Source organism: Mustela nigripes, chromosome 2, assembly GCF_022355385.1.
Source record: "Mustela nigripes isolate SB6536 chromosome 2, MUSNIG.SB6536, whole genome shotgun sequence".
Classification (NCBI taxonomy): Eukaryota; Metazoa; Chordata; class Mammalia; order Carnivora; family Mustelidae; genus Mustela; species Mustela nigripes.
In genome coordinates, this window is record NC_081558.1 from 51,917,620 (window position 1) to 51,944,849 (window position 27,230).

The 27,230-nt window shown below is 52.6% G+C and overlaps 1 protein-coding gene across 11 annotated transcripts in view; it reads right to left on the reverse strand.

Annotated features, from left to right (window-relative positions):
* ATP2B2 (ATPase plasma membrane Ca2+ transporting 2) overlaps positions 1-27,230 on the reverse strand; it is a 366,135-nt gene that overhangs the window by 11,051 nt on the left and 327,854 nt on the right. For all 11 annotated transcript variants that reach the window (XM_059390330.1, XM_059390328.1, XM_059390327.1 and 8 more), the window contains 10 exons: positions 20,840-21,081; positions 19,482-19,716; positions 11,121-11,300; positions 10,844-10,931; positions 7,711-7,817; positions 7,080-7,271; positions 4,306-4,519; positions 2,433-2,644; positions 2,167-2,274; positions 135-317 (listed from right to left, as the gene is read on the reverse strand). In XM_059390330.1, the coding sequence (XP_059246313.1) occupies positions 135-317; positions 2,167-2,274; positions 2,433-2,644; positions 4,306-4,519; positions 7,080-7,271; positions 7,711-7,817; positions 10,844-10,931; positions 11,121-11,300; positions 19,482-19,716; positions 20,840-21,081 (1,761 nt within the window). The remainder of the gene's footprint in view (positions 1-134; positions 318-2,166; positions 2,275-2,432; positions 2,645-4,305; positions 4,520-7,079; positions 7,272-7,710; positions 7,818-10,843; positions 10,932-11,120; positions 11,301-19,481; positions 19,717-20,839; positions 21,082-27,230) is intronic.

The following is a 27,230-nucleotide window of genomic DNA, read 5'->3' on the forward strand; positions in this document are numbered from 1 at the left end:
CCGAAGGCTGGCGAGGTGAGAGAGCAGAGCCGGAGCCCTGTCTCTGCAGGCCTGTGGGGTGGCACGGAGCACGCCCACCTCCATCCCCCACCCGCCCTGGCTAGGTGTGACCCAGCCCCAGGAGCCTCCTGTACCTGGGTCTGGATCCGATTAAGGCCTCGGAACCACAGGATCTGGCCTCGCCGCAGCTCCCTCTCAGCATGGTCTATCTCTTCCACATCCTCATTGAGCTCCTCCTCCGGGATCTCCTCCTTCTGCGTGAGCCTGCCCGCCTCCTTTAGGAACTTGAGCCTGCTGGTCGGGATGGTAGCGATGACCTGCAGGGGGTCCAGCATCAGGGTGATGGGGGCTGTCCCTCAGGTGGCCTCCTCCCTAACCTGCCACCCCTCCCCACTTAGTTATGCTCAGCTCGAGCCTTAACTCATCCTACCTGTTTCTCAATTCCATCTTTTATAATTCTTATTGATTTGCTTTGTAATTCACTCAGTCATCCAGGGTTCCGGGGCACAGCGGAAAATCTTGGCGTTTAGGAGCTGGACAGGTGTGACCTTGAATACCCCAGACCTTCTAGGTCATGTGACTTTGGGTAAGTCATTTAACTTCTCTGAGCTCTGGTCTTCCCATCTGTAAAGCTGGGGGTGATTCTCAGAGTTTGAGGATTAAGCAAGATGGTGTGTCTAAGTTGTTGCACATGAACCTGGCCCGTAGCTGGCCCTCAGGTCCCTGGGCTCCTTCCTGCTGATCACTGGGTCCTGTGATAGCTGAGTGTGGGCAACAGAGGTGCAGGGCCTGGATACCATGGGGGCAGCCAGTCCTGGGACTCTGGGAATGGTTGCCCTCCCAGAAATGGGAGGAAGTTTGAGTAGGGGATATGCTTTTATCCTTAATTGCCCTCCAAAGGGCTTGTTCATGGGCCCGAGGTGCGAAAGCGAGGCCCTATGGGGAGGTTGAGGTGGCAGAGATCAGAGACTCCTTTCATATCCTATAGGGACAGATGAGGGCTGGCCTGCATACAGACTCATGGGTTCCCTGGAGGTTTCAGCATTGCCCCCTGGCATCATCCTCAGGCATTAGGAGTCTGCTCTTCCGGATGCCAAGAGCTCCTTGAAGGTGTGGGTGCCAGGCGGATAAAGATGGCCTGGCTCTGAGGGTGCCCAGGGAATGGGCTCTCTAAGTCAAATCTAGTTTATCAACTTTCCGAAGAAGCTCCAAAGTTTCAAGAAGGACCTTTTGGATGAAACTAAAATTTCTTCCTATCTTTTAGTTAATTTCTGCTACTGTAACTTTCCACTCAAGCCTGGAACAGCTTGAAGACAAGGACAATGTCTCAGGCCATTTGGGGCTCCCACTAGATGGAAGATGGAGCATCTTGGGAATAGAGACGCTTTGACAGATCCGGCTCCAGGTACTTCTAACAAGCTGGTCAGCCTGCAAGTAGTGAGTGCTGGCAAGGGGTGTGTGTGTGTGTGTGTGTGTGTGTGTGTACATGCACGTGTGCGCGCACATGCCTAGGATTTGGACAAAAGTAGGGAAGGGAACTGGTGGGAGAATGTTCTGTGTCACAGCTGGAAGGGCCCCCACAGAGCATCTAGCCCACGGTTCCCCCAAGTGGGAGAGGATGTCAGACCCAGCACTGCGTCACTCAGAGCCAAGGCAGAGCTCACTCCTCCTACATTTCCTCGGAGCTCTCTTAAGGAATCTGCTTGGTGTCATACCACTTATTAATTATCCTCTTAAACAACTAGCTGGCTTCAGGCGCTGAGCCTTTGCAGGCCATGACATCGAGTTTGAGTTTAATAACATTTCTCTCATTATGTTATTATTTTATTTTGTTAGCGTCTCTTTATGATATATGATACTGATTTTCTAATCATGTTAATATAAAGCTACCTTTTGAAACAAATTTCAATAAAAAAAACTGGTTTGATTGAAAGAAACTATCAAACAAATAATATTTTCAGAGGTATGTAGACATAAGGCAAAAATCACAGTGGTGGTACCCTAAAGACCAGTATGTGGGACCTGGGCCAACCCCCATTACTCAGATGCCCAGAGATGGGGAGGGCCTTGTTTAGGGTCAGACACCGAGTCCATGGCAGAGTCAGGACCCATTCTTGGGACTGGAGGATTCCTGGTCCAGCTCCTCCAACCCCCCCTGGAGCTTACCTGGCCCCAGACAAGCTCTCCCAGTCCGATGAATATGCACCACATCCACTGGTCCAGCTGCAGGGGAGAGCAGCTGAACGGCTTCCCCCCAAACTGCACAATCACTATCTGGAGGTCAAAGGGGCGCACAGGGACAGAGAGAGAGGGGGAGAGACACAGAGAGTGAGTCAGGGGCCAACTCAGGAGTCTGAACTCGCAGGGCACAGCCAAGGGGCGCCGGCTGCTCACTGCCCACCCCGGCTCAGGTTGGGTGGGGGCCTGGCTACCTGGATGGCAAAAGTGCCCAGCACAATGGTGCAGAAAATAGGGTTCCGGAAGATTCCATCGAAGACATTCCGCTCGCCATGGATCTTGCGGGCGTTGATCTCATTGAAGAGCTGCATCATGACGAAGGTGTTGAAGATGATGGTGTAGTGCTCCGAGGGTGGTGAGTGCAGGGGTGCATTCCTCCCGCTGTCGATCTGGAACATCTTCTCACCTGCCAAGCCGAGAGGGCGGCAGCGAGGCTGAGGGCCTCGCTGGGGGAGACGCTGGGCCCTGAGTGGGGGCCTCCTCTGCACAGCCTGGTGGGTCAGGCGGAGACAGAGGCGGCGCTCTGGATACCGGGGTGGGGGGCTGCACTGTTGGGTGGTCCCGAGTGTGCTTGGAGGGATGATGAAGCCCTTTTTTCTCTAGGGAGAGAGGTTGGGTGAACTTTATTCTGCTTTTCTGTGGAAACCTGTTAAAGGTGGAATGCCTTAACCTGTCCTGTCAGGTGACTCTATTTATGAAAGTGACCTCCAGCTGGCAAACTCTTCTGGACTGGGAAGACTGGGAGAATGGGTTGTGAACCAGAATCCCTGGTGGGAGGCCTTGGGCTTCCCTGTAAGTGATGGTTCTTGTAACTGACTGTGGCCCTTGCTGCAACCCCTGGAAGCTTCTGGAGCTCTTCTAGGATATATTGGTTGCTATGTGGAGGCTGGGGCTTCTAGACCAGGCTGGCTCCAGTCCCGTGGCCTCAATCTCTTGTATTTGAGTTATCACAGGATGGGTAGAGAGTAGCCCCTGGGTTGCTGTGTGGACACGCACTGATGACAGGCCCGAGGCTATCCTATGTCTCTTGGCAAAGCTGTCTCAGCAGGTGCCAGGAGGGCTTCTGGGGTTTTCTGAGTGTGAGGTGTCTAGCTGAATTCAAGACCGCTGAGAGTAGGTGCTCAAGGGGGAAGCCAGAAAATAAACCAGGAACTTGCCCCCTCTCCTCCCCGACCCGGCAGCCTTCTGTCCTAGTTTTGCATTCACATGGCTTCTTTGAAGACTCTAAAGATAACCTTGACAATAGTCCTGCCAATGTATCACCTTCCAAGTTTATGTAAGAGGACTGCCTTTTAAGCAATAGGATCCATGTCCAATCCACATCTGTACCCTAGACCTTGAGGACAAGTGCCCATTGGCATTGAAAGCCCAGCTTTTCATGCGGAGGGGCCCTACCCAGGCTGGGGACTCCTGGCTGGCCCCGACTCCCTGTGTAACTGTGAGCCAGCCCCTTCCCTCTCTGGGCCTCTCTGTGACCCAGGGGTAGGCTTTGCCTGCGTCCTCTCTGAAACATCTGAGGGATCCAGGCCCAGTCTTTAGCCGGCGGCAGGTCCCCTCACCCCTGTGTGCCTTCGGGCACTCCCTGTAATGCATGATGTGGACAGGCGCCTGCCTGGCTGAGTTCGGGGAAGACCTAAACGAAGCAAGCAGCCTAAAGGAAAATGCTGGGAGGATCATGGGAGGCTCTGCAGGTGTTTGTTCCCTCCCTGAGGAGGGGTCAGTGAGGGTGCCTGCACAGGGCCCAGAGAGGTGCAGGAATGAGTCAGGGAAGGGGCCAGAGCCTCAGGCCCCTCCAGAGCAGTTGTGAGGGGCAGAGAGCTGCACCTGGGTGCCATCTTGCCTAGTGTGTACTCCGTGCCTGGAGCCGTCATTGGTGGAAGAGCCCTGGCTTTGGGTTGGCCAGATCTGAGACAGGGCCCAGTTCTGCGCAAGACTTGCTATGTGACCTTGAGCAACTCACTGCATGGCCCCAGGCCCCATGACTTCACTGGCAGACAAGAGGGCGGGTGTGACTCAGAATGCCGGGTCCAGGCTGGGGCATCCCAGGTGGGCTGGTGGAGGACTCACCAACAAAGAGCAGGGTGAAGATGAGGGTGAGCTGGTAGACGGCGTGGCCCAGGATGTTCTTCATCATGGTCCGTGAGATGAGGGGCTTGTTGCGGCCATATGGCTTCCGCAGAAGCAGCGTCTCGGTAGGTGGCTCCGTGGCCAGTGCCAGTGAGGCGAACGTGTCCATGATGAGGTTTACCCAGAGCATCTGCACGGCCTTCAGAGGGGAGTCCTGGGAACAGCAGTGGTGGGGGAGGCTGTCACGGGGGAGGCTGGCCACACCTGCTGCTACCAAGGGCCGGGTGTGGGCCTCAGCAGCTTCTTGCTGGTGTCTTGAGCTGGCTCTGCCCAGTGGGTCTGCCTTTAGCTGGCCTGTCCTCTGGGCTCCTGAACAGGCACCCCGCAGGTTTGCTGGGCCTTCCTTTCCCTGAAGAACAGCCTAGACCTGACCACCATTCTCCCCCAAGGAGAAAATTGAGTCTTCCAGGCCTGATGGTCAGCAGCAACTTGCCTTCTGGTAAATTCACCCACTTCCCCACCATGTGCTGTCCATCCCTTCAGCCCCCATGGACACATCTCTCCTGGCTAAGGTCAAGCTCTCTCCTGTCTTCAGCACACATCCTGTCTTCTCAGCCTCCCACTGATGCTTTCCCCTCCACTATCTGTGGCTCTGGTCTCTGCTGTCCCACCAACAGTGCCTATGACCCCTGTCCCCTTGTTACTACCGCCCAGTTCCTTCTTACCCCATCATCCCACTTTACCTTAAGCAATTATTGTGTGTATCTATGATTCCAGAAATAACATACATCCATGGTAGAAATTTCAGGTGAGTAGGGAGTAACAGAGGAAGCTAAAACTCGTCAGTGATCTTTTGACTTACAGGAGACCACCATCCACATTCTGGTGTGGATCCTTCCATGTCTCTCTCTGGCTGAGACTGGGATCATATGGTCATACCATTCAGTGCACAGTCATATCATGTGGGGCACACTGCCTCGAGGAGCTGATCAACTGTCCCCTTGTACCCCCAAGTATCGTGTCCTTGGCAGCCCGACTTTGGCCTGTCCATGTCCCCCGAATCCCCTTCTCCAAGGTCACCAGCACCTTTCCTGTCACAGTCAGGAGATGCATTTTCCAGCCTCCTCTCACTGACCTCCCTGCCTCTCTTGGCCATAATTTCCTCCTTGGCCCCTGACCCCACTCTCCTGACCCTCTTCCTCCTTGAACATTCAATTTCCCTCTCCCTCAGGGCTCCTCTTCCCCAATCTTTTAACTCTGTGCCCCCCACGGCTCCTTCCTTAGCCCTGCTTTCCTCTCCACACCTGTCCCCCTGGCTTGCATTGCCCACCTCTCCCTAGTGTCACCCTCTCTCCAGCCCAGGCCTCCCCCTCTAGTGTTAGCTTCATCCACCTCCTTCAGGAAGCCCACTGACCCTGTAAGCCTAGTAGCCTAAACTAAGCAGTTCTTTACCCCTCTATCATTTCTTAGTGCAGCCCCCGAGGCCCACTCTGCCTGCTCCCCATACACTCACTCCTGGATTCATCAGAGCCCCTTCCTCCAGGCCGCCTCTCCCACCTGTGCCCCAGAGCAGCCACCTTCCCCGTGTCCTGTACCTTTTCCCTGCTCATCAGCCTTCTCTGTTGACATGTGCCTTGGGGTCAGGGCCCCCAATCTCCCCATCAAGTCCTGCATGGCCCTGCTACCAACTCAATCTAAAGCCTTAGGCAAACTGGTAGTCTTCTTTGAACCTGTTTCCCCATCTGGTATCAGTGGGGTCCCCCAAGGAGCCTTGCAGGAGCGGCTGTGCTGTGGGAGTGTTCCCTGAGCCACCACTAGAGGGAGTCAGTCATCCACAGACCAGGAGTGGGTCCTTTCAGCAGAGGAACCCGCCAGCCACGTCACAGCTCTGACTCAGAATATGGTACTGGGGTGCTGCCACATGCATGCCAGTGGCTCAGAATGCAGCAGAGGGGAGCAGCATTCCCAAGGCCACAAAGCTCTCTGGGGAAGTGCTGCCTTCTGGGCTTCTGGGGCTCCTCTCTGCATAGGAGCTTGTCTACCCATGTGATTGCCAGGAGGCCTTAGAATACTGGCCCTTTCCTCCCCAGGCCAGGCTGGTCAGCCCCGAGGGGAAAGCAGGAGGCTGCAGGAACAATGGCAGGTCCCTGGTTCATCCAGTCTCTGAGCCTCAGTTTCTGCTTCTGTAAAATGGGGATTATCATAGTTTCTGCCTCATGGGGCTGGGCGAGGAAGCAGTGAGGCTGAAGACATTCAGGCCTGCTGGCTGGCTTCCCCTGAGCTTGGGATGGGGCCCCAGATGGTGATCTTGACAACTACCTCTCCCAGTGACAAAGAGCCCCAACCTGGCCTCAGAGCCCCAGGGAAACAGGCGTCTCCTGCCACACTCCTGACGGAACTAAGCCCCCGAAGTCTTAGTCCCCCTGCTGGCCCCTTGCCCCCAGCTGGTAGCCTGATCCCCTCATGGGCCCTGCCTGGCCCCTGCCTCCCTTTGGGGGCTCTGCCTTTCTTCGAGGATGACCTCTTCTTCCTCCTGGAGAGAGGACCAGGTCTGTGACTGGGTCAGGCAGCCATGTAGGTGAGGATTGACGACTCCTATTTGCCAGATGACCTTGGGCCAGCCCCTCGCCTAGCTGAGCTTCATTTCCTTGGGCTGGTGCTTGTGCCTGAGGTCTGTGATGCAACTCTTGGTCCTTGGTAGGGGCTCCCCCAGGCTTTGGCATGCCCCATCCTGCCCGCCTACCCCCGCGCCCGCCCCCCACCGGAGGACCCACCTGCGTGATGCAGGCACCCGTGAAGGCCACGATCACAGCCACCACGTTGACCGTCAGCTGGAACTGCAGGAATTTGGAGATGCTGTCATAGACATTGCGGCCCCACATCACTGCCTTGACGATGCTGCTGAAGTTGTCATCTGTTAGGATGATGTCTGAGGCCTCCTTGGCCACGTCCGTGCCTGCAATGCCCTGTGGGGACAGGAGCCTGTGTGCGGCGGCTGGGTGGTGGTGCACAGCTCAAGCAATGCTGTTCTCATGCCCTGCACACCCCCAGTCCTATAGGCATATGCATAGGCCCAGCTGCCCAGAGCGACCAGACCACACGGGGTGTGTGTGCATGTTCTCCTCCTAGCCCCAGCGCCCTGAGGCCAACTCTGCCTTCAGGAAGCCTTTCCCTGGCCCGTCCTCTCCCACAGCCATTATGGCAGGGAGCCCTCTTCCACCCTTCCAGGAAGACCCTGGGGGCCGGGCTGAGCCTTGAGAGCATTGGGCATGTGAGGTAGATGGTGGGTGAGCTGAGTGTGAACTGGGGGTCCCGCACAGCCAGTCTGAGGCTGTGTTGCCCATACCCCCTGCCTGGGAGCTCCTGCCAGTCCCCACCCCGGGGCCCGCTGCCAGCTGCCCCTACCATGGCGAAGCCCACATCAGCCTTCTTGAGCGCAGGCCCGTCATTGGTGCCGTCCCCGGTCACGGCCACCACCTGCCGCTGCTCGGTGTGCGTGCTATCGATGATGCCTGTGGGGCAGGGCAGGAGTGTGTCAGGGCCCTGGGACACTCTGTGGGCCAGAGGCAGCCTGGGGCTGGCCCTGATTGTTGGGAGGACCCCAGGCCGGGCCCAGCCTCCTCTCTGGCCCCTGCCCTACCTCCCCGCTCTAGTTGTGGCTCTTCCCAACTCCAGGCTTGCCTACAGCTGCCAGCACCTGCTGGGGATGTTGGGCACCTGAGCCCTGTGCTGGCTGGTGGTCCTCTGTGGTCTGGGCCCTGACGTTCTCTCCAGCACCCTCTTCATTCTCTGCAGCCTTTGGCCACACGGGTGGCCACCCCAGCTGGAAAAGCATCTCCCTCTGCCTGGGTTCCAGGAGCTCCTCCCTTCTCCCACCATCTGCTCCTTCAGCACCTTCTACCTGGGGGTTCAGGCACTCCTGAGGAGACCATTTGCCAATGGCCCCTGATCCACCATCTGGCCTTGACCTCTCTCCAAACATTCACTCTCAATAAAATATTCAGGAGAGCCTGGGTGGCTCAGTCGATTAAGCACCTGCCTTCAGCTCAGGTCATGACCCTGGGGTCCTGGGACCGAGTCCCGCATAGGGCTCCCTGCTCAGTGGCGAGCCTGCTTCTCCCTCTCCCTCTGCTCCTCTCCACTCCCACCCCATTCTCTGTCTCTCATTCTCTCTATCAAATAAATAAAATCTTTAAAAAAAGAAAAAATAAATAAAAAGAAAATATTCAACAAATAGAATAAACAGATGGCACGTGGCCCAGTCACTGAGCTGGGGCCAGTGGAAAAGAATGGGTGAAGTGTGTCATCATTGGGCAAATGTAGAGTTTGAGAAGATACATTAATGGACAGGACAGAGATTTGAATGTCACTCTTGGCATGAGCCTCTCTTACCCCACACCTCACATCTGTCACTGACGTCTGCAGATTCCGCTCCAAGATCCCACAGGAACAATTTCATTTTTTCTCTGTCCCGACCCCCTGTGCCAGCAGCATCCCCCCTGGTCCCCACCAACTCCAGGCTGCCCGTCCATTCTGCACAGCAGTGCTGGGATTTCTCTCGACCCCTGCCCCACCCCCGCCCCCAGGACTGACCTGTCCCTTCCACCCCAGCTGAGAGTCATTCTATCACTACCCACACTGGCCTCAGGGTGACATCCATGTTCTTAGCTCTAATCAGAAAGTTCGAAATCCCTGGTGGTCAGGCTTCACCCATTCTCTGATTTTCTCTCGTCTCTGGCCGCGCTCAATCTGTGCTCCAGTCACAGGAATGACTATCTGCAAAGCCGGCTCCCTCACCTGTCTACCCGGGCTCTTCCCTCGGCTAGCTGTGCCTGCCCCACAACTGTAGTCTCAGCTTAGATGCCACTTCTCCTGGGGAAGTCTTTGTGACTCCCTGAGGACCCTCACCTGCCCTAATCAGATCACTGTAGCTCTGGTATGTGTCTCTCCCTATTCTGTGCCTGGCAAGCAGCATCTGTGGGATGAGGGAAAGGGTCCCCGAATGGAGAAGCCTTTGTAGCCACCAACCATTCCCCTAGCCCTTTGCATGTGTCCAAGTTTCACCCTCTTCAAGGCCATGCACTCCAGGAATCATCCTGGGCTGCTCCCCTGGCTGGCAGCAGTCTGAGTACCTGGCCAACACTCAGCCTCCAGTCTCTGTCTACTGGGCATTTGATGCCTTTGTTCCCCCTGGTTCCCTCAGCTTTCCTATGTGCTTCTCCAGAGCAGGGAAGGCGCTGAGTTTTCCTCCTGCCTGGCCAAGTGAGCTTCTTTCTACTTCTTGAAGGTGTCTGGAAATCTTTGCCTCGGGTCTTTCACAGTGCAGTTCTCTGCCCCACCTGAAACACAGGCCCTTTCTCCTGGACCTTCAACCCACCTTCGATGGCCTATGATGTGACACCCATCCCTAGCCTGAATAAGAGGCCAACAGAGGGCCCCAACCTTCTCTTCCACCAATACAACCTCTAGGTCTGTACAAGGAAATCTATTTAATGTCTGCTGGGTGGAATTGGACCATGAATTCCAAGAGGGAAGGACCATGTTTGCCAAGAGCAGGGCCTGGCACTTAGGTACTTCAAAAACACGTATCAAGAGAATGAGTAATTGAATGAATGAGTCATTTAAGAAGAAATGGAGGTGGGTTGGGGGTGCCTCCTGCTCTGATATCTGTGATTCTGGGGTGCTGTGTTTCTGTCACCAAGCCGGATCTGCCTCCACTAATGTCCTGGGCAGCATTTTGGGAGAGGAATCAAGATGCCCCAGGGATGACCTCAGCGAGAAACCTGCCCTTCAGTGGCCATTTTAAAGATGGAGAAATTGAGTCCCAGAAGAGGAGGGACTTGCCGAAGGCTATAGAACAGTTCAGCAGCCAAGCCAGGACTTGAAGCCAGGGCTGTATGACTCTAAAAATGCCCAGCACCTGGCCACCTACATGGGCTCAATAGGTGGTACGCCTTCTCTCTGGAGGAAGACAAGGAAGGAGAAGGATGCTAGCTTTTGGCCTCATCTCTCAGGCTGCTATTCCCAGGATAGCCCTTCCTGCGGGTCCCCATTACAGATGCTGGTTGGGGTCCTCAGACACCAGGCAGACTAAGGGTCTCTCAAACTCACAAGCTCAGGGGGCAGACTGAGAACATAAAGAAGTGAAGTCTCCTGGATAGCAGACAATGAGGAGCAGGGAAGACTGATTTGAATGTGAGGGGAGAGTCGTTCGAAGTCATCCAAATTCAACATAAAAAAGGTACTATACCAACCAACCACAACATGTCTGTGGGCCCTATCCAACCCTTAGGCTAAGAGTTTTGGACATAGACAGACCCAGTCCCATTGCTTCCTAGAAGTGGAAAGCAGAGAGAAGACTCACAACCTCTCCAGATCACTAGGGCTCTTAGAGGGCCTCCCAGGACTGCAGTGAGGGGGAGACAAGGGTGTTGCCAGGTGTGGGAAGCCCCATGCAAAAGCCCTCTGTCCTGGAAAGAAGCTGCAGGCACCAGGAGAGGAGGGGGTCCTGGCCTCAGAACTGCTCCCCAAGTCTTACCTTTGACGAGGGTATGCTTATCTGTCGGGGAGGAGCGAGCCAGCACCCGGAGCTTTGGCCAGATCTTGTCAATTCGCTCCTGTTCAATCTGGAGAGGGATGGGGAAAGGCTCAGAGAGAGAAACTGAGGTCTGGAGAAGGGAGGGGGCTCACTCAAAGTCACGGGGCCCTGAGTGGTACATTGGCTGACCTCCGTACAGTCATGCAGCCCCCATGCCTCCCAGGCAGCACCCTCCACCCCCCAGTTCATCCCTCTGACAGATGTGCTGGGCAAGTACCTCTCCCTTCTCGTTGCGGATTCTCCGGTTGAACTCCTTGCCCTCCAGGCACAGAAAGTCCTCCCCAGGATGGATGATGCCACACTTGATGGCGATGGCCCGGGCCGTGTTGATATTGTCACCAGTGACCATACGGACGGTGATGCCTGCCCGCTGGCACTTGCGGATGGCTTCTGGGACCTAGCAGTTGAGGGGGGCAGGAGCAGTGGGGGTGAGCACCCTTGGGGCAGGCCATCACTGCCGTTATGGATTCCAGAGTGAGGCCTGTTCATGGGAAGTTCTAGTGGAAGGGGCCTTGATGACTGTGAGATGCTGACAGCACATATGGCACATAGACCCTATCCTTCCATCCTGTGTCCATGGCAGGCATCGTTAATCAATCACAGAATCTGCTGATTAAACCCCGATGTCTCAGAATTCTCAACAGAGTCCCAGGCAGCTACCACCTAACACTATGATGGTCTCTTCTGAGATGAAACCACGGGCTATCCTGACTTAGGGGCAAGGACTTTGAGAAAGTCCTCAGTAACACCCCAGGTGGGGTTAGAACACTCTGTTATAAAGAGACATGTGTCCCTACTTTATTCACATGCACAGTTCCTGTGAACTCAGTGAGAAATATGTTCACACATTTTCAGGTTTTTTTTGTTTGCTTGTTTTTTTTTTTTTTTTTGGCTGGGGGCATGGGGGCACTGCATTTGGGAGCATTTCATTTACAAAATGTGACACTGACTTTGAATAAATACAAATGATTATACTTCATGTAAAATAGGACCTTGCCATGAGAGAGTAAGGACTGCCTCCTGCCCTCTCTGCCTGTAACGAATGATAGACTGATGCCTGGGCCAATCAGGCCAGAGTGGATGCAGCCAGTCAGGAGAGAGTAAGCCCCGCACAGCACCCCCCATCCCCCTGCTCCTATGCAGAGCTGTGGATTTATTTGCCCAGTGATTAAGATGCAGAAACCAGCCTGGAGCTGCTGCAGGTCTTCACACACAACACAGACCAACTGAACAAGGGTTTCTGACCCATGGGCAGTGACCAAAGATAAAATAATAAGGTAATATTTGCTATTTGCTGCAAAATGTCTTTGAGTGGAAGAAGACATATGAAGGGCAGAAAATCTAGTTGTACAAGAAGACCAAAGCACCTTAGAATCTCAGGCTTGGAAAGGTGGAGTCTGACTACCACTCCTCTTGCATATCACAGTGTCTGGGGAGCTCACTCCCATTCCTACTCTGCCACGCCACTGCTGAGAGGGTCTGAAGACTCTTATAGGCTGAACTATGGCCATGCCCAACCCCTCTGTGGCCCCCCAAATATATTTAAGTCTTAAGCCCCTAGTGCTGGTGAATGTGACCTTACTGGGAGATAGAGTGTTTATAAAGGTAATCAAGATGAGGTCGGTAGAGTAGCCCTAGACCAATGTGACTGGGGTTTTTATGAAGAAGGGTATTTGGACCCAGACACACATACAGGGAGAATGCTACATGAGGATGAAGGCAGAGATTAGGTGTTGCTGCCACAAGTCAAGAAATGCTGAAGATTCCCAACAAACCCCTGTAAGCTTGGGGGGGACACTGGGGGAGAGGAAAATGTCTGAAGCCGATTCTTCCTCACGACCCTCAGAAGAAACCAACTCTGCCAACACCCTGATCTTGGACTTCCAGCCTCCAGAACTGTGAGGCAGTCCAGTTCTGTTGTTGGAGGCCCCTAATCTGTGCTACTACTTCATCATGGCAGCCCAGCAAACTCAAATAAAGAATTAGAACATTGGTTCATAACCTGATTGTGGACAACACCTGCCCACTGGTCCCCTTCCTGCCCTTGGGAATTTTAAAAACAAGGATTGATCTTGAAAATCTCTAGCCTCTTCCCGCCCCCTCCCACACTCTGCTGTTCTGTGAGCACAGAGAACCACCATTCCAATGTGGGGTCAGCGCCCAGGCCCTCCTCAGGCTCCCTGCCTCTGGCCTTGCCCCTCTTCCATCATTCCCCTACCTGACCACCAGTGGGCAACCTGCCTAAAGTTCAGCCTGGGTGTCACTCTCCTTCAGGGGCTGCCCCCTGCTGCTTGTAGAGAAAATCAAGACTCCTGAGCATGGCCATCTTGTGGCAGAGCAAGAAACAAATACCATGAAGAGGCTGGCTCCAGGCTAAGTAAGGCCAGGAGGCCCCTCTGGCTCCCAGAATAGTATCAGAGACCAGCTGTGGTGACAGGTAGTGAAGGGTCTCTTTGTTACGAGGGCTGGAGCAGGGTAAGCTGGCCGCAGGTGGTCTCTGGGTGCACTTCTGGGGCCCAGGGAAGAGGCTTCTGGTGCCCACTTGGGACTTGGGGGCCACGTGACCAAGGCCTCTGCTTCATGCCACAGCGGCGGCTCACACAGGCAAACGTGACCTCTTTTTACAGACCCAGAGGGAGTGGGGATGTGGATTGTCCAACATCCTGCTTACGTAATTTATCAATGTCCTCACAGTGTCTGTAACCCAGACTGCAGCCCCCTGCTGTCTTCTGTTCCAGAGGAAAGGAAAGAGTCACTGCTCTTTTGGGGACATACACCTTATCTGGCTCCTGCCTTCAAAGGAATAATTCAGGCTATGTTTTATTCAAAGATACTTGGGCTCTTAGAGTTGGAAGGGACTTGAGGTCATAACTCTGACTCTCTTCTCATTGCCCAGATCTCCGGCTAGGCATCCCACAATGGCCAGCCAGCCTTTGCTTGCAGGCTTCTGAGCCTGGGGTACTCACTCCTTCCAAGGCTGACCACTCCATAGGGGAACAAGTCTATCATATCCTTTCACATAATCATTCTTCTTTCAGATGAGAGCAGGTGCTCTGGGTCTGGCCTATACTCTTGTAGGAGGCAGGGTCTTTGGTAAAGATCTCTGTACAAAGGGCTCTGGGAGCACAGAGGAGGGTGCCATTCCTTCAGAAGGAAGTAGAGGGAGAGGAGAAATACGGGAAAGCTTCCTGGAGAGGGGGATGTTTGAGTTTCTTCTGGTCTGTCAGCACTAACTGAGGCTCTGGTGCCTGGCACTCTGCCCAGGCTGGAGCTACACAGATGACTGCTTCACTGTGGCCTGGGCCACAGAGAAGTGCCCCATGAGAGGCACTGGCAGAGAAGTTGGGAAGGGTGCTATAGAAAGGACATGGAAGGTGATCTGGAGGGGGTGAGGCTGAGGAGGATGTGGGGCAGGAGACAGGAAGCATGAAGCTGGAGAAGGACCTGCAGTCAGAAGGTGCTGGAATCAGGGACTCAGTACTAGGCCTGGGAGCCATGATAAGTTCTGAGCTGGGAATGAGGTGACTGGAACCCTGTTCTAGAAAGACTAAAGCTTTCAAGGCTGTCTCAGGGAGCTGAAATCTGCCTGCTTGGAATCCCCACCCTCTAGGTCTCCCCGAAACAAGCTGACTCAGGGAGAAAAAACAGGCAGCTAATTTTTCTGGCTCCCACCCTCTCCTCTGTGTGGTGGAGGTTTCTTTGCCCCTGGGAGAGAGGGCTTAGGGGCCGAAAGGCTCGGTTGGGCTTTGCCCTGGGGATCCACCTGAGTGTTGGCTTATAAAGTGGGGATGAAGCTAGGTGATGCTGTGGCAGGGGCAAATGGTATCAAGCCTGGGGACAGTAGATGCTGGTGGTGGGGGTAGGATGGCTGGCAATGCACCTAACCATGGTCTTTCTTCCTTGTTCTTTCTGCTCCAGGAGATGGGGAGGGATGACGAGGGTGTGGATACAGATGTAGTGGGGGGTGGGGCACACCTGGCATCTGGGGACAGGGAGGGGCAGCCATTTGTTTGGAGGAATGGTGTGACCATGCCACCACGATTCCTGGGTCAGGTACCTTAGAGGCCTGTGACCTGCCTGTAGGGGGGGATTCCAGATGGACCTGGACACCCCTGAGGGCCTCCTCAGCCACCTCCCTTATTGGGCAGTGGACCCTATAACCAGACGTCTTTGTTGTACTTCAGAATGGCTTTACACTCTCACATGCTAGGGGTCTACTTACTCGTCCCCTTTTACTGGGCATTTCACTAGGCTGTGGGCTCTGGAAGGCAGGGACCGCTGACTGCTCAGGACACATCCAGGGGCCTGGCACAGGGCACACGGGTCATCATGAAACATGTCTCTGCTGAAATCCCTCAAAGCCTGGCCTGGTGAATGGATTTGGGTGGGGGCATGCCTACTCTTCCCAATTTAGCTCCAGGCTCCCCTCCTTCCCATTTCTCTCGTAAGTCCACGGTATTCACTAGATTCTCACCTGTCTGCGTTTGCCAGAGCTATTCCCTCCGCCTAGAATGCCCTCTCTCCCTTAATTTGGGAGTCTCTCCCCCTTTCAGGTGAAATGCCCCTACTCATAAAACCATTCTGGATTCCTCCAGCCCAATGGAGTGCTTCCTTAATCTGCACTCAGGCTCTCCTTGTACTGCTCACTCGGTCATTCATTTGACAAACAGCTACTGAACATCTCCCTGGTCTGGGCACTGAGGAGCCAGGGATGATTAAGACCCAAGCCACCGAGGCACCGATCTGGCTGAAATATACTTTCCACATAGACAAAGTTGCTGTAAAATGAAAAAAAAAAATTCCTTCTTTCGCTAAAATTATCCAAGATATTTCTCACGGAGGAAAACCAGCCAGAAAATGGGCGCTTCCTGTTTTCATTAAATAAAGGCTTTTAAACATCTGTTGTTTCTGGTGACACCCGTTGTCTGTGACTCCAAGGGCTCCAAACACCCCCGGATAACCCGGTGAATCCCGGGCTGCTGCTCTTCTCATGGCTTCATCCGCGGTGGCTTCAGGCGGTGTCGGAAAACGTACCCACCGAGAAACGTGTATGTGTCTGGGGGGTGATCAGCAAGCCTGTTTTGATCTGTTCTGTCTTCTCAAGGGAGGAAGGCAACGTCATTTATTCATCCTCGACAGATGGGGAAATTGAGGGGGTAGTGTGTGTTCCAGCAGTTGCTGCAAATGTTTGTAGGACCCCAGAAGTGGCCCAGGCTGACCTTTGTGCTCTGGCCAGCCTCAGGGTTGCCTGGAAGAGCCTGCCCCGAACCGCAGGCACAGACACTGCCCTAAGGTCATCCCAAAAGCTAGAGACGGTGGCTGCCTGTGAGGCGGGAGTCAGAGACCCTGGGAGGGGAGCATGGGAGGTTACTTCACCTTGTCTGTTGAACCGTTGGAATTTGGCTCCATGTGTATAAATCCAAATAAATCAAAATAAAACCCAAATAAATCAAAAGCCACCCCCCCCAACTAGGAAATGGTGAATCGACAGCTCAGAGCTTTTATACTTTCGAGTTGCATCCCTAGCAACCGTGCTGGTGTCTCTCATTTGGAATGTCCAACTCTTTCATTGTTCGGATGGGGAAACTGAGACCCAGGGAGGAGATGCGCCTGAAGCCTTCTGTGAGGGGGTGGCCGGGGCGGGATTAGAACCCATGTCTCTTGACCCTGCTGTGTCAGCCTAGTAAGTATGCTCCCCAACACAACTTATGACATCGAAATCTACATCCTGGGAGAGAGCCCAGGGCAGAGAGGAGGTCACCAACAAGGATGCACTTACTTGACGGAAGCAAAGAAAGGTGTCAGGGTAAGATTTCCCCGTCAGCCAGCTCAGAATGTTGGAGCTTGGCAGGGATTTGAAGAACATCTGGGTCAACCTCCCATTTTACAGATGAGAAGACCAAGGCACAGAGAGGAGGATGTGGCTTGTGAGTGGCACAGCTGGGCTTGTGTCCAGGCCCCCTTTCTCCAAGGCAGGGCTCTCCAGAATGAAAGTGCTCCCAGCCCTGCTGGGAGTCTGTGCCTGAAGCCTGCTTCTCTGGATGATCATACTATTAGTGGAATATTCCAGGACCCAGCTCAGCCCTTCTCAGGCCCTGCCCTCCCTGTCCTTACGCTCCAGACTTAGAACCCCTTGCCCTTTCATTTCTGTGGCACCTAGGAGCAAGGCCTGGGGCAGGAATGCAGAAAACCTGTTCTACTCTGGGTTAGCTCAGCCACTTACAGCGAGACTTCCGGAAACTCACTGTCCCTGCTTACCCTCAGTGTTCTCACCTGCACCCTGGGCCCGGGGGAGGCATTTGGTCTAGGTCAGCAGCAGCTCAACCCCTTTAGTGCATTGTCAAATTAGTTTAGGAGGTGGTGACTAGCATTAAAAAAGAGAGAAATAGAAGAGAATAGAAAATACAAGGGCATCATGTTACTTTGTGACATTCTTATTTTGGTTAAGTGTATGTGCTTACTGAATCATGATATAAAATATGTTTCTTATTAGTACAGGTCATGACCAAAAAAAGGTATGTGTCTGATGCTGCTTTCCACCCCACTTTGGGGATGGTTCTGAGGCACAGTGATGGGCAAGGAGCTCTGGGGATGAGAAGGACAGGGGAGCTGCAGGCTGGCCCCGTCTGCTACGTGGAGACTAGTCCCTGGTGCCTGTAAGGGGATGGCCTGTCATGGGGAGCCTGAACCCACTGGTGGCAGGTCATGAGTGGGCATCCTGTGGGGAGGTTGCTAAATGGCCTGTCTGTCCACGGAAAGACACAGTCTGCAGGAAAACACATGTGGTTCCAGGGCCAAGCACCTGGGCAACAAATCACCTTTGATGCTTTAGGCTCTGGGTGGGAGTGAAGAGGTCTGTGGAGGTCTATGGAGGGTGTGAGCATGTGAGATGAGTACCAGGCATAGTATTGGAAGACTGGTATTCAAGTCCCGTTCATTCTCATTCATCATTCCACACTTAATTGTGTGGAATGAATGAATCCATAAGCCGGGCTCTGTGTTAGGGGCTGTTACCTGTCACTGGGTCCAGAGTTCTGAACTACTGGGGAGGGGCACAGAGGAAGGGAACCCCATTTAAGGGCCATGTACCTCATGCCAGATACTGACTGTTTGTGGTATGTGCATGATCTGATACCTCATAGTATCCTGGGAAGTGTATGTGTGGAGAATACTATTATTATCTCCAGTCTACAGATGAGGAAACAGAGCCTCAGAGAGGTTATGTAACTGGCCCAAGGTCACACAGCCAGTAATGCTGAGACTCGGGATCCCAGGTCTGTTTGAGACCTGAGCTCACATTTCGACGACACCTCTTGTTGCTACAAAAACGTTTAAGTCCACATCTGTGACATTCTAGTTTCATTTGGTCTTTGGAACAGAGACTCTTACAGCATCAGGACTAGGAATTTGGAAAACACTTGTCTACCCCTTTTCATGGAAAGAAGTGGAAGTGGAGGCTCCATAAGGGGCAGGGAACACCGAGAGGCCCCTAGAGAATGGTATCAGGACAAGTGGGGACAGCAAAATTGCCTCCAGTGGAGGAAGGTGGCCCTGAGAGGCCCCATCACCGAATTCCACAGCCAAGACCAAGGTGGGCCCAGTCCCCACCGGCCTGGGAATCAGCCCTGGACCCAGAAGCTGTGTTAGTCCTCCAATGATGTGGAGGCCAGCCTGCCCTTGGCTCTACCCTCTGGGGATCCCCAGAGTGAGGACTCACTCTGCCTGCCCACAGCAACGTTTTGGAGATTCGAGGCTGCCCTCTCTTCTTCCCACAACCTTTCCAGCCTGGGCAGTCTGACTGAGCACCCATGTCCATCCTCGCCCAATTCTATGAACCCCAGCACTGAATTCCGTCTTCCCGCCCGGGGCAGATGCAGCTAAAGGAGACTGAACACCTGTGTGATCTGAGCACTCCTTTAGGTGCACTTTCTATATCTTCTTCCTGGGTCCTTCTTGGGGCGGGGGGGGGGGTTGCTATCATCCCTCTTCTCTTCCGCCTGGGAGTCTGACCTTTGGATAACTTCATGGCCCTGTGCCCCTGGAGATCTGAGAATGGGAGACTGTGGGCTGTGTCACTGTGCAAGCCCGCTAGGCTACATTGATTGGGAAACTGGATCCGAATGGACAGAACTCTACCTGCTGGTGTGACATCACACTGGGGGTTTTCTTGAACACCAGTGACTTAGTTTCTGGGTATCTCCTTTATGGGGACCCTGGAACCTAGGCCTATGGTTGTGCTATAGGAGATCCTGGCTCCTGTGGGGCAAGAGGCTTCTAAGGCAGGGCTGCCCACATGCTTGTCCCTTGGGATCAAGGGGAGGTTTCTGGTTGGGCGATGGCTCTCGGGCTGCTCCCGTGGCAAAGCAGCGCCTGCCTGCTGGCTGCCTGATGTCCTGAGCAGACGGATGCCAAGCGTGACCTACGCTGGTCTCAGGAGTCTGCGTGTTTAGGAGTAGGTAAAGAGAAAGTCTTGTGGGTGCTACAGGGAAACTGAGGCTCAGGGAGGTGAGGCAACTTATACTAGCTTACCAGCAGGCTGGACTCCCAGCCCCTCCAAGCCTGCTGGTAGGGGGCTTACCTCGGGCCGCACGGGGTCCTCGATGCCCACCACGCAGATGCAGGTTAGGTCATTGAGGATGTCATTCTCATTGTCCCAGTCGGGCTCGGGGCTGCTGGGGAAGTCTCGGTAGGCCACACAGATGGTGCGCAGCCCATCGCAGGCCATGGGCTCAATCACTTTCTTCACCATCTCGTCCCGGTCGCGGGGCCGGAAGACCCGGGGCTCCCCTGCCCCGTTGAGAATTTTGCAGCATCTGGGGGCAGATGAGGGGGGAGCTGGGTAAGGTTCAGCCAAGGGCCCAAGGGTCCTCCGTCTGACCAGCTCGCGCTCCCCTCCCCATCCCCAGTGATGCCCAGCTGGCTGTGGTTGGTCATCCAGCATCCATCCACTTCATCTTCCATAATGCTTCAGGGCTGGTCCAGGTCCCTGGGCCCCATGCAGGGATGAAATCAGGACCAGCCAAAAAGAAATCAGGCCGCCTTCTTGCCATATCTGCCCCAGTTTGTCCATTCAGCAAGAGCACATCTACTTTGATCTGTCTTATATTCATGAGATTTCATCTGAAAAAATAGTTCCACAGCTAAAATGGTTTTCAGAGGGCATGAAGCCTAGGCTAGTCGTTCTGGACCTTGTTCACACATTAGAATGGCTTAGGTGGAACACCGAATAAATAAAGACCCATGTATGAGCCCTACCCCAAAGGTTCCAATTTATTTTTATTATTTTGGGGGAGAGGGGCTGAGGGAGAGAGAGAATCTTTAACAGGTTCCACACCCAGTACAGAGCCCAACGCAGGGCTTGATCTCACAACCCTGAGATCATGACCTGAGTGGAAATCAAGAGTTGGACACTTAAGTGACTGAGCCACCCAGGCCCCCTGTATCAGTGGTTTTTTAAAAGTTCCCTGGGATGATTCCAATGTGTATCCAGGATTGAGAACCACTGGGCTAGACCAATCCCATCAAAGTTTGAGTGGGGAAACTGAGGTCCAGGGACCAGGAGTGACTAGCTTAGCTCTCCAGGCTTCTCTCTGGCACCTGGAGCTGGAGTTGACTGGCTAACAATGAACATCACTATCGTTAACCATCTCTGTGCTGAGGGAATGAGGGAGATTTAACAGTGACAGCAGGTGGAACTTCCTGGTGATCCTGTGATGTAGGGACGAGAAGGGGAGGGCTCTCTGTAGAGTTTCAAGAGAAAATAGTGGAGGAAGGAAGCTCCGGGAGATGGTCCTGCTGTGGGACATTGGGAAGGGCACCTCTGGGTGCCAGATGGCCCTCCAGCCCAGCCCGAAGGACAGCCTGCACAGCACGACCTGGTGATCCCCAGCTCCCTGTCCCGTCCCCCCTTGCCCAGCCCTGCCATGTGGAACTTACTTCTTGAGCACGATCTCGGAAGCGCCCTTGCTGTACATGCGGAAGCTCTCGTCGGGCAGCTTGATGACCGTGCTCATGGACTTGCGCACGGAGTTGAAGGTGTACACCTTGTACAGCTTCTCCTCTGGCATCTGGATGCGCACAGGCTCGTAGTCCTGCTTCAGGTCCAGCACGAAGCCCAGCAGACCACACTCTGTTTTGTTGCCCACCTGCCGAGGCAGGGCTCCTTCCTTCTCTGGGGGCTGCGGGGAGAGAGGCCAGGGAGGCTCACATGGGGTTGCCTCTCAGACCCCGGGGCCAGCCAGCCCCCTTTCCCGCTACCCGCACCCTCAGCCCTCTCCATCCCAGACCCAGTCCTGGCTCTGAATGAAAGCAGTTAAGCAAGATCAGCTTTTTAAAAACTATGAACTCTTTCAACACCTACAAGGTAGATAGAAAATAAGAAAAGAAACACTTGTGTACCCTCCATTCAGCTTTGTAGGACCTGAACAGTATGCCCTATTTCCTTCAGATTTTTCTTTCTGGAGAAGGGAAACATGACAGATAAAAGTGAGTCCCCCTGTGTATTCCTCCTTGTCTGCAGAATCCATCCCTTGACCCAGAAAGAATCTCTGTCTTAAAAGGGGGCATGAATTATTATCCTATGTGTTTGTTTTTTAATTTTTAAAGATTTATTTGTTATTTTTTTACTTCAGAGAAAGAGAGCAGTGGTGAGGGGCAGAGGGAGAGGGAGAGAATGAATCTTAAGCAGGTTCCACGCCCAGTGATCAGCCTATCGTGGGGCTCGATCCCACCACCTGAGGGCATGACCTGAGCTGAAATGAGAACTGGACGCTCAACCGACTGAGCCACCCAGCATCCCCTCTTTACTTACTTTGAACTTTTTCTACATTTTTATAATTAACCTTCTGGTGATTTCCAGAATTTTATGTCTTTTCCACAACAGTTTTTGTCCCCTCTCTACTAACGAAAGAAAATGACAACATGGAGTACTTAAATAAAAATGCCTAATTACTTATTAGGCCAAGAGAGCTGAGCAATTATGCCTTCAAAATACCTGGCATTTTATTACCCTCTGTGAAATATTTTAATTTTCCTCTAAAAGGATTTCAAACAATCTATGGTTGCAAGGGGCAGAGCTGCTTCCTACGTTAATTCAATCTGTTTCCATGAACTTGAGCTCCGAGATCGCCTACGTGTGTACTATGAAGCAGGGCCCCACCTCTTTTGTCTTTTGATTTTTTTTTCCCTAGATCTTGACAAACCTGGAGGTTTTTCTATTGCTGTAGACTTTCCGTGAGCATTTTTATCTCTAGGGCTCTGATTCTGTAAGGGAGTTGAGGTGTTGGTATTGTTTCCATTTTCATGGCCAGGAAGCAGGCCCGGCAGGGAAGTGACTTGCTCATGGTCACAGACCTACAAAGCGGCAGACCTGGGGCTGTCCCCAGGCCCCTGGCTCCTAGCACAGAGCTTCATTCAACACATTTCCCTGTTGTATGGAGCCCTTTGGGAATGCTGGATGCTGCCACTAGGCATAATCTCGAGAGGAAAATTCATGTTCGTGTTTGGGGTCCTGGGGGATAAATAGAGCCAAGAGGAAGGAATGATGACTAGAAGAACTACAAGTTATAAATAACATCTGCAAAAATGAGATGAAAAAAAGTGCAGCTAGGGATGCCTGGGTGGCTCAGTCGGTTAAGCCTCCAACTCTTGATCTCAGCTCAGATCTTGCTCTCAGGGTCATGAGTTCAAACCCCACATTGGGCTCAATGCTGGTGGGAAGTCTAGTTAAAAAAAAAAAAAAGAAGCATAACTAGCCTGTACCACCTCACATTCATTTGGATGGCTACTAGAAAAAGCCAAAGCAGAAAACAAGCGTTGGTGAGCATGCGAAGAAATCGCAGCTCTGTGTGCTGTTGGTGGGAAGGTGACAAGGTGCAGCTGCTGTGGAAAACAGGATGGTAGTTCCTCAAAAGATTAAACATGGAATTCCCATATAATCCAGCATTCCACTTCTGGTTATGTGTATATATATATATATATATATACCCTGAAAGAATTGGCAGCAGGAACTTCAAAAGACATTTGTATACCCATGTTCATGACGTCATTACTCACAAAAGCCAAGAGGTGGGGGCAATCCATGTGTCCGTAGACAAATGAATGGATAAATAAAGAATGGTCCAGACATACAAGGGAGTATTAACCAGCCTTAAAACGGAAGGAAATTCTAACACATGTGACCACATGGATAAACCCCGAGGACATTACAAGTGAAATAAGCCAGTCACAGAAGGACAGACACTGTAGAATTCTACCTGTACTATGTGCCTAGAAGAGTCAGACTCACAGAAACAGAAAGTACGATGGTGGAGACCAGGAGCTGGTTGTTGATGGGGGTGGGATGGGGAGTTAGTTTTTGATGGGACAGAGTTTCTGTTTGGAATGATGAAAAGTTCTGGGATGGATGGTGGGGATGGTCGCACAACTGGAATGTACTTAATGCCACTTAAAAACAGTTTAGATGGTTCATTTGGTGTTTTACTGCTAAGAAACCTCCAGAAAGTCCCTCCAAACAACCCAGCATAGTAAACTGTAGCACATGCCATATGATGATGCTTCTAGGAGCAGATAGAAAACAACTCTCTGCTGAGTGGCCCTCTCTGGTGGCCTAGCCTGCTCCTCCTCACCCCTCAACAGGCACTGCCCCCACCCCCCCGTGCCTGGATGAATCACCAACCAGCTTAACCGCAGCAGCAGCGGTGGCCACTGTTTGAATGTCGATCGGCCCTGTCCTTTATCGGGCTTGTCACATGCGTGGTCGGGGTGTGGCCCCTCAGCGCCTGGGGAGGCCAGCGAGAGTGCTCCCACTTCACAGCTGTGTGCGGGGAGGCCCAGAGAGATGAACTCACATCGCTAGTCAGTGACCCCGCTAGGGTTGGACCTCAGTGTTCTCGGCTCTGAGCCCACAGCACATGCTCTCCTCAGAGTCCTTCCTGTCTCCACTAGCCCTAGAGATCTCTGGTTAACTAGTGAACTGGTTGATGATTGATTTAGAGTCCAAGAGGATCGGGGGAAATGTGTCTGTCTCCCACTATGGAGTAACCAGTGAATATTTGTGGAAATAATACACGAGTAATTCTGTGCTTGTCCCTGTTGGGGGCTGCCCGTGGAAGGCCAGATGGGGTGGAACTTTGGCTTCCAGAATTCTCCTCTAAAGGCCTGTCTCCGCAGGAGCTTCTCAGTGCTAGGCCTCCCAAGGTACATGAGGCAGCAGAGCCCTGGGTTCTTTCCCAGAGGCTGGGAAGGCAGATCAGTGTGAGTGACCAGGACAGTGGGACTGGCTGAGATGCCCTGGGGAGACCTACTCCCAGAAAGCAGACTCCTTGGGGACCTTCCCAGGCTTAGCAGTGCAGCTCTGTGTGTGTGTGGTGTGTGCAGATGTATGTGTAATTGTATGTGTAGTGTGTGTGTAACTGTATGTGTGTGATATGTATGAGTGTGGCTGTGTATGTGTACAGCTATAAACACATGTGGTGTGTATGTGCATAGTGTGTCCAGTTGTATGCGTATGGTGTGTATATATATGCAGTTGTGTGTGTGTGTTTATATATGGTGTGTGTATGTAACTTTATATGTGTGTGGTATGCGTAATTATATGTGTGGTATGTGTGCAGTTGTATGTGTGTGGTGTGCACATATATGCAGTTGTGTGTGTGGTGTGTGTGTTTGTGTATGGTGTGTGACTACAGTTGTATGATGTGTGTATGTAATTTTATGCATGTTGTGTGTACACATATGTGTATGTGCATGGTGTGTGTGGTGGTGTGTGGCATGTATGTGGTGTGTGTGTGGTATGTTCAGTGCATGTGTGTGGTGTGCATGGTGTGGTAGGTGTATATGCATGGTATGTGTGGTGTGTGTAATTAATTGGATGAATGGTGTGTGTGCAGGTGTGTGTGTATATGCATGACATGTGTGATGGTGTGTGTGTGTGTGGTGTGTGCAGTGTGTGTGTGCCTGCACACATGCAGGGTGACAGGGTGTGATGTAGGGATTAACAGCTCTGTTAAAAATCCAAATTCCCCATTTGGGTCTATTTGCTTTAAACTCTTCTCCCAGAGACGGTGTTTGCAAAAACAACACAAACCAAAACAACTGAAACAATTGTTGAGTTCAACACACAGGCCCCTGCCGTTTTACCTACCAGAACCATAGCCCACCCCACCTTCCCATCTCAGCGCCCCGTAAAGTCACCTTTGAGTTTTCCGCATCTTTTGGCTGCCCTGGCTTGGCCAGAGCCCGCTCTCAGAGTGTGGTTTGACTTGGGGACTCTGAGGCTCATTGGGATATTCAATGGAGCCCTGGTTTGGAGCCGGGAGATCTGGGTTTAAGGTTGGTCTCTGCTTCCTGGAGTCCTTCTCTAAGTGCCCAAGTTCTAAGGTATGGGAATACAATTAAGCAGCTCCTTCCTGCCTTTGAGGAGTACTGGGGCTCCCTGGGGTAAGGCGGCACCACGGCCACCTCAGCTTAGAAATGGGGTGCCCTGAGGGCCTGGAGCTTCTAATTAAGTGAAGTGTGGCTGATTTATTCAGGAAGACCATCCTGCCAGGAAACCCCTTTTTGCTCCTTCCTCCTGAACCACTCCAGAGGCTCTAGGGAGACTTGTTTTTCTCTCGACAGTGTATGTGTTCAGAAATATGCCATGAACTTCCAACAATTCTGCTCCACAAGTCCCCATCCTCGGCTTCATAATTCAGATGTTAACTGCAGTGTCAACCTACCTCGAAAGAGGTCTCACAAAACATGAACTTAAGGTCTGCTTGGGTGGGTTCAGCACGCAGAACATACACGGTTGGGAAAGGAGAACGCTTTCCCGAGAAAGCACTAGGCCTCATAAGTGAGGAAGGAGGTCCTTCCACCTTAAAGCGCAGCTGTGGTTCTGAGAAGCAGCAGTGCGATGGGAAGGAGATAGCAGAAGTCCTGATGTTCAAAGGGTCAGAGACAACAGAGCAAATCTGAGGGTGTGCCAGGATTTCTGAGGCAGGGGAACAATTTCTGACTCAAGGATGATTCACATAACTTCTCAGAGGGCAAGTTTAGTTCCTAATGATTTGAAATAAGACAGGGAAGAAAGCTTTGTCATCCTCAGAAAGGAGGGAGCATGGGGTTCCTGGGCCACTTTACCAGGCCTCCTGGCCAGCAGCCTCAGCCTCACACCACTCTCCACACCTGCCTGGGCTGCTTTTCCTGAGGGCCATGAGCAGAATCCTTTTAAGGGCTTATCAGATGCCACCTTGTCCCCCATGCCTCCCAGTCCTGGCTTTCATTATTCCAGCCCCAGAGAAGTGCTCAGGCCACAGATCACCTGAATGAGCCAGACATCGTCAGGTCTCCAGGCCTTGGCAGCAATGTGCCCCTGCCTGGAATGCCCTTGCCTGCTTGGTAAACTCCTCTGGAATTCTCTGGGTCCAAATCAGCCTCTTGGTGGTCAGGCGCAATCCTGGGCAGCTTTCTTGATATTTCTACACTCAGTGTTTTTAGCTGCAAGATGGGAATTGTCCTATTTACCCTGATTCCCTGGAAGGGAGGTGGAGGGTCAGGCAAGACAGGGACTGGCAAAATAAACAACAGAGGATATGGCTTCGGAATAATAATAGAAGTTATAAGAGAAATAACTAATGTGGCCTGAGTGCTTGCTACCTGTTAGGCACTGTGCGGGGACATACATATTTTCTCATCCGACCTTCACAGTGGCTCTGAAGCTGTCTCCAGGCAAAGGTGAAGCCACATGAGTTGGGTAGGAAAGGCTGGTGAGCTGCATGGGCTCATGCACGGACAGATCTGGGTTGGACAGATCTGGGTTCTAATCCTGGCTCAGCCTCTTATCTGCTCTGGAACTCCAAGCATGGCTTTTCACTTCTTCCAGCTTCAGGGTCTGATCTATGAATTAGACATGTGATGTCGCCTACTTCATGGGATCATTGTACAAGGGCTACATGGGGGTAAGTTCTTAGCATTGAGCCTGGCTAAGTGAATGTTAGCAACTAGGATTAATTATATATTCACTTTACAGATTTTCAGATTGGGAAGCATAAGCTCAAAGGAGATAAGTAACTTGCTTGGGGTCACACAGGTGGTAAGTGCTGGAGATGAAGTTTGAACCTTGTTTTGCTGGACTTCAGAGCCAAAACTTACTGCTTCTTGGACTAGGTGTCAGGACATCTGCATTCCAGCTTCAGTTGCCCACGGGGAAATTTGGAGCAAGTCCCTTCCTAATTCTGGGTCTCAGAGTAAAGTGAGGGGGCTGGACCAGAGGGTCTCTAAGACCTGTGAGTCCATGGAGATGATGCCCATACAAACTACACTAGAAATACTCAAGTAGGTTGTT